The following is a 6,893-nucleotide window of genomic DNA, read 5'->3' on the forward strand; positions in this document are numbered from 1 at the left end:
AACATCCGCCGACTTAACATCTGACGGCTTATAATTTGACTTAGCATCTGACTTAACATCTGCCGGCTTATAATCTGTCGGGTCATCAATGAAACACCGAGTCCTAGCCAGGTCATATCTCCGGCCGGGTCATACCGCGGGTTATATCCCCGACAGGAGTACCTAGTTAAGAGGTTGGTTAGTCAAACTGACTGCGAAAAAACCCAATATCTACTGAAGTTTTTCGAAATTATCAAGACATAATGGTGTCACAAATTTTTATAGGCAACGAATAATCTTACGATGTGTCTAGGCGTGACCAGGTAGCCTCATATTACCCCCAGATTGAGATGGGTTTACGGTACACCGATCAGTCCGGGCGTTTAGGCCCCTAAAAAAAGTCCAGGCGTTTAGGATGAAAATGAAGAACCCGTTTGGGTCAGCATTTTTTGACCAGAAACTGGTCAAGAGGGCGCTTTAGACGTTTGATTTGAGGGGGAAAAGGTAGGGGGACCGGCCGTAGATACTCTTGTCAAGGAATATTCAGCCACGAACCCTCACGTCAACCATTCAAGCGACTCATCGGCATGTGCCGCTGCCGCGCAAACCGTCGGACCCAATTAACGGCGGCCGCGCGGCGGGGCTGGCCCCAAGCGCATCACCCCGTTTCACGTCACCACCTGCGCACAGGTCTGGCCGGCCGGACGGCACGTAGGGCACCCACAACCCACGCGGCCACGCGGACCTGTGTGCCCATGGCCCTTGGCCACCCACGAGCATATCCCCAGCGGTCTTGGCCCGGCCTTCAATTATCGACAAGCAAGATGCCGCCGCTTGGCGAGTTGCTGGTCTGCAGCCATGCAATGCATGTGACGTGCCTGAGGACGCCGAGCGAGCGAGAGAATGGGCTGTGGATTCTCTGCCTTGCTGTGGCAAAGGCAGAGAGGAACAGTGCCTCTACCTTTCCCCTACTTTTAGTCGTTGATTGAGAACGGACCGCCCAGATCTGGCGCAACAGAACCACTGAAACAGCGATATGAACAGTGCGCGCGCTACGGACCGCCCAGATATGAACCGGTAGACACACCACACATACACTTTTGGCCCGTGGCCAGACTTTGCAACATCACGTACCGCAACAGACACACATCACTGTCACTCACACACTCGGACACAGAGACACCCTCACCTGCATGTGGACAACTCTGTACTGCTCTTCCCAGACAACCGTGCATGCATGGTGCATGCACCCTGTAACCACCGCAGCTACGTACGTACGTTTCATCAGATATCTTACAGACAGACGTGGCGCGACACGTCCCGTGATCCCGGCTTGCATGCATGCGTCAGTCGTAGGCGGCGCTGAAGAAGGCCTTGGCGGTGCAGGCGGCGAGGATCTGGAGGACGCCGGCGTTGGAGCGGGCGACGCAGCGCGGCGACTTGAACTGGCTCACGGGGGCGCCCAGGGAGAGGTAGTGGCGGAGCACCCGGTGGAACGTCCCCCGCTGCAGCACCCGCAGCTCCAGCGGGCCGATGGCGCGGGACCGCCGCGACCCGACGTAGCCGGGGTCCGCGAAGGCGCGGTCCAGCTCGTCGCAGCACCCCTGCAGCGCGTCGGCGCTGGCGTCGGCCGCGGCGGCGTTGAGCTCGACGAAGACCACGTAGTGGCCCGGGTCCGACGACATGTCCGCGTGGCTGGTGTAGTCCACCACCTCCAGCTTCTCGGCGGCGAGGAACTTGGCGGCGGCGGCGTCCACGGCCAGCTGCAGGTCCTGCTCGCTGTTCTTGTCGATGTTGATGGACAGCGCCAGGTTCCGGCGGCACACGAACTTGAGCTTGGGCGTCGCGTTGTGGAACCCGGCCACCCGCACCACGTCGCCCAGCCTGTACCGGTACAACCCTGCCAAATATATTTTTTGTTTCAGAAATCACTACAATTCTATCACCAAATAATTATGGATTTTTTCTTGTGATTTTCCGAGAGAGGAAACATAGTACCCATCGAAGCAAGTCATGATGAAATAAAAGGCCCAGCACGGCATGTAAAATGACGGGCCAACATGAGACAAACAAGCAATGATGCAAACAAAATTCTCCTATTTGTGGCACTGGCCCGGACCCTATAGTTGTGGTCACGGATTGGACATGTACCGGCAACCTGTGCGTGCGTGCCCACTTGTGCTGTGTGTTGCACCGGTTCTTATCCAATTATCATCTGCCAGGACACATCATTTCCTGTAGGTTGATGTGGCGCCCATGCTCGACCTTATCCGTGGAGCCATGCAGGTGAGGCGACGACAAATCATACTGTTAACTGACGTAGTACTGAAAACTAACACAACGATAGGATAAATTTTCCGGGGTAGATCGATAGGGTGTTAGGATAAATCCTACTGTTAACTGACGTACTTGAAAACTAACACAAGAATAGGATAAATTTTCCGGGGTAGATCGATAGGGAGGTTGGGAGTGTACGTGGCTTCAGATGACGGAAGAGTTTTTGTTGTCTTTGATCTTAGGTTTTGTTTGACAGTTGCAGGCGGTTGCATTCACATGTTATGACCTGCCGCCTGCCGGCCTGGTCAAAGTTAAACTTTTGTTAACCTGCTACGGAAATTGAATGGTGCGAATTCCAAGTTGGAGTAGCTGCTAGCTATAGGGGTCAAGAATGCCGCCTCCTACCTCTCTAGGAGAAGAAAAAACTGTGGCTAGGGTTTTCACGTAAGTGCCGCCGTCACCGCTGGTACCCCTCGCCTCCGGCTGCCTTCCAGCACCGGAGAGGTTAGCCGTGTTTGGACCGTCTTAACTTGGGCTAGGCTTCAGTTTGAATGTCTAGGTCAGTGATGAACAATGACATCATCGACGGCGTGGAATTAGATCTCTATGTCTTGTATTGGCGTCAAGAGATGGTGCATCAAGCTTCAGCTAGTCTTATAAAGGTTGTGCAATTTTAATACATGACCTTGCCTTCTCGCGGGCAAGAATGATGAACAAGAGCAAAGGGACAGACCGCCATGCCTCGCATATATATATTATTACCGGTCCACCGGTTCAACACCTAATCTATGGATATTTTTCACCTAAACTCCAACGTGTTAGATTTTGAGGCATTTTGATTCATTAACCTCCATCCAATAATATAATACGTTTTTGCAAGCTATCCACACGCCACACTTTCTAAGCTAATGTTCAGACTTACTACCTCGATAAAATATGGGACGTATGCATCAATGATGGGCGGGAGCAAGATTATATTGGAACATCGAGTGCTAAGTCGTGTCTTGGCCAGGGCTATATGGTTGGTCTTTGGAAAAACAACGAGCACTTGATGCTTGGTTTTTTGGCTCGATGTGTTGAACGATCATATTCATTCCAGACGATGCTGAAAAGTCCTCGGACTCTCATCACCTTTTGGTTTTTTCCCGGCGAAAAGGACTTGCATCGCCCGTGTCGATTAACGTACTAGTCAACAAAGTTAATGTATGCTCGACGGTGTAACTTTCATACAGATCACCGATCACAAGCTACTATATACGTGACAGTAACGCCACAACTAATACCCACCGTAGCCGCCATCTCCTGCTTCGTGAAGCATCGTGAGCACTGTGTTGGACTTTGGTTCACTAGGTCAGAGGAGAGAATCCATGACCCTCCAAGAATGCTCGCCAATATATCTCGCAAGTCGCAACCAAACGGGGTCTAGTTCATCGGACGGCTCATTTGGTGACCAAATTGTCCCACTAGACTCGCTAGATAACGGGGCAGAAAATGGTATCCGCTCCGGTCCAAATTGATTGTCGCAGCTCTATTACGTCCACTTCGAAAACCCTGTGCGTTTCGACGGGAATCCATCGACAGGTGACCGTCTTATCTACCTAAAAGCTAGCCATTTGGAAAGTGGAGGCTCCACTTGGTTAAGTTAAGACCTCAGTGAAGGACTGATCACCCAGCACAAGGGTTTGGAACCGGAAGGCGACAGGCCAAGTCAATGCCCACCTTGGCGGGTTCATGCATGGACTCCATGGAGCGTACGTAAAAGAGGCAAGGAATTAGGGTGGTGCAGTGGTGCGTGCGACGTACCTGCGAATGTGGTCATGACGACCTCGTAGTGCTCGCCCACGACGACGTCCGTCAGGCCGACGGGCTCCGACTCGCCGTAGCAGGCGTCGGGGCCGGGGGCGGCCGTGCAGCCGGGCCGGAGGGGGATGAACTCGAAGTAGCCGATGTCGGGGAGCACGGTGAAGGTGGCGGACTCGGGCGGCGCCGCGGGCTCCACGTTGGCGCCGATCCACCCCTCGGACGCGCCGTACTCGGCGGCGACCAGCGGCAGCCCGCCCGCGTAGTGCCGGAGCTTCTTCACGTAGTGCTCCATGGACCCCGTCATGATGCCGTACACGTACTTGGCGTTGGGCCACAGCGCCGGGATCACCCCGTACCAGTTGCTCAGGCCGGCGCACCTGCGCGCCACGGCGTCGGCCAGCTCGGGGTTCGGCCCGGCGAGGAGCGCCGACACGGCCTGCCGGACGGCCGGCGAGGTGACGCGCGTCGGCGAGAGGGCGCCGCGGCGGATGTCGGCGCAGAGCTCCTCCCACACCCGCTCGAAGGTCTGGAAGGCGAGCACGACGCTGTGCGCGAAGGTGGCCGACACCATCTGCACCTCGCCGGCGGCGAGCAGGCCGCAGAGGAGGTGGCAGTAGAGCGACTGCGCGAAGTCGGCGCCGAAGATCACCTCGTCGGGGCTGCAGCACTGCGACTGCACCGCGCGCATCGTCGCCTTGAACTCCTCGCTGCGGTACACGTTGGTGGTCGCCGTGGTGGCCGTCAGCCCGCCCTTGGTCGTGAACTGCCGGCTGCTGTAGATGAACTGCAGCGCCTTGCCGTCCTCCACGGGGAACTCCCTGCCGTTAAGCAGTCACCATATATGCCTCATTAATGGAGATCGCCAGCCGAAAAACCTTCACTATAAAACTAGAACGAAAGTGACGAGCCGACAGTACGAGAGGAACAAAAGGAGGTTGCAGTCGTACGTTAGGCTTATTGCATCGATCATAGATTTAATTCTAATAACAGGTTATTCTACGATTGATTACTCCATTCCAACTCACAGATCGATCGATACCGTTGGTTCACGTGAATACGTGATGTACAAATTGAGAACGGCCGAATTATGGCGGAGGACGACTCCCCGGAAAGAGGCCGGGCACCAGAAGCCAGAAATCAACCGAAGGAAGTCTGGGATGGATTTGCTCCGTACCTGTTCCTGAAAGCGTAGGAGGTCCGGTATATCTGCATCGTGGACTTGACGAGCTCCTCGTTGAACAGCAGGTACTTGCGCTTCCCCTGCGTCGTGCCGGAGCTGCACGTCGTACATCGCCATGATCATTCCTTGTGGAGAGCTAAAAGAGGAGCTATACGCTACGATAGGACTATAGGAACCTTGATGATTGGCAAGTGGCAAGGAGCGACCAACCTTAGGGAGATGGAGGTGACGGGTTTGCCGGTGAGGACGGGCGTGGCGTCGCCGTCGACGATGCGCTCAATGTAGGGCTCGAGGTCGGCGTGCGTGGCGAGCGGCACGCATTCCTTGAAGCTGGCGGCGTCGGTGCGGCCGGCGAGGCCCAGCCCCCGCAGGTACTCGGTGTCGCCGTTCTCGGCGAGGATCCGCCGCAGCGTCTCCCGCTGCACATTGTCGGCGTCCCGTGTCAGCCGCTCGAACTCGGCGATCACCTTCTCCCCGCTGAACTCGCCGGCCTTCTTCTCCAACATCTTGCTGCTGCTTGCAGAGTCGAATCACCGCCGATGCAGTGATGCCGTCCACTCTACGCCTCGGTCAGGACCCAAGCGGCTGCCACGAGACGCTGCAACAACAGGAAGAAGAGCCGAAACCAAGTCAAAAACATGGGGGTGGGGCTAGTTGGTTCGACTGTTGAAGAAGAAGATTGTGACGTGAGCGATGAGATTTTGTGTCCAGCATCGCTCGTGTCCTCTTTTGGATAAAAAGGTCGAGCAGGACAAAATTAACAGCGGGACTTTTCTTTGCTTCTTCGACGAAAGGAAACAAAACACCGAGGGGGCAAACCAAACGAGAGGAGAGGAGAGGATCGTGAGAGGAGAGCAGCGGGAACAGTGGCCACAGGCCTGTCTGTGTGCTTCTCGCTGCCCGTGAGGTGGAAGTGGAACTACTAAAAACCAAGGCCTAGAAATCTGCTAGTGGTAGCTAAAATTGGTTCAGCCGAGGGACAAACATCCAACGATCTTCTCTCTCTCTCTGTGTGCTTTCCTTTTCTTCTCTCTCTCAGGCAGACTGATGAGGAGCCTACGACGGAGAGCGGAGCAAAGGGACAGCGCAAGAGACAAAGAACAGCTAGGGAAGGGAGCCCGAGAAAGAAAGAAAAGGGAGCCGGAGCCCGGCCGCGTGGGCGCACGCACCTCGGGGAGTCCGCCGCGGGGCTGCGGCTAGTCGCGCCGCGGCAACGGACAAAGCGCGGCGCGGGAGGGAACGAGGCGCCCCTCCGCTCAAGAAGCACCTATGCCGGGCGCGAAGACGCACGGGGGACAGCGCGCGGTGTGGAGTGGAGAGAGTACGGTGAGGACCGAGGAGGAGACGACGGGCGCGGGCGCATATATACACGCGCGGTTTTATCTGCGTGCGATGCGAGCGGAGCAGGACTGTCGGGAGGGGTAATACAGGAACACACGATCTTTTTACACACGATCTTTTTTGCCATGGGTTGTTGTTGTTGTTGATGGGACACGATGGTGGCCTTTTCATCTTGCTGTGCCACGACACGATCGGGCTGCAGTGATACGGCGCAAAGTTTGCTATCCGGTTTTATCCATGGCTGCAAATGGGGAGTTGAGGTTAGGAACGGCTTGATTTACGTGTATGCCCTCACGGCTAGCGACAGCGATGC

The 6,893-nt window shown here is 55.6% G+C and overlaps 1 protein-coding gene across 1 annotated transcript; it reads right to left on the reverse strand.

The window, feature by feature from the left end:
• Nucleotides 1-1,016: 1,016 nt before the first annotated feature.
• LOC123077792 (jasmonoyl--L-amino acid synthetase GH3.3) lies at nucleotides 1,017-6,580 on the reverse strand. The gene is made up of 5 exons (XM_044500119.1): nucleotides 6,409-6,580; nucleotides 5,450-5,837; nucleotides 5,234-5,335; nucleotides 4,060-4,877; nucleotides 1,017-1,879 (listed from the first exon to the last, which is right to left on the reverse strand). The coding sequence occupies exons 2-5, from the start codon at nucleotides 5,743-5,745 to the stop codon at nucleotides 1,326-1,328; spliced, it is 1,770 nt and encodes a 589-aa protein (XP_044356054.1). The 5' UTR covers nucleotides 5,746-5,837; nucleotides 6,409-6,580; the 3' UTR covers nucleotides 1,017-1,325.
• Between the last annotated feature and the right edge of the window lie 313 nt (nucleotides 6,581-6,893).

This window comes from Triticum aestivum, chromosome 3D, assembly GCF_018294505.1.
Source record: "Triticum aestivum cultivar Chinese Spring chromosome 3D, IWGSC CS RefSeq v2.1, whole genome shotgun sequence".
Classification (NCBI taxonomy): domain Eukaryota; kingdom Viridiplantae; phylum Streptophyta; class Magnoliopsida; order Poales; family Poaceae; genus Triticum; species Triticum aestivum.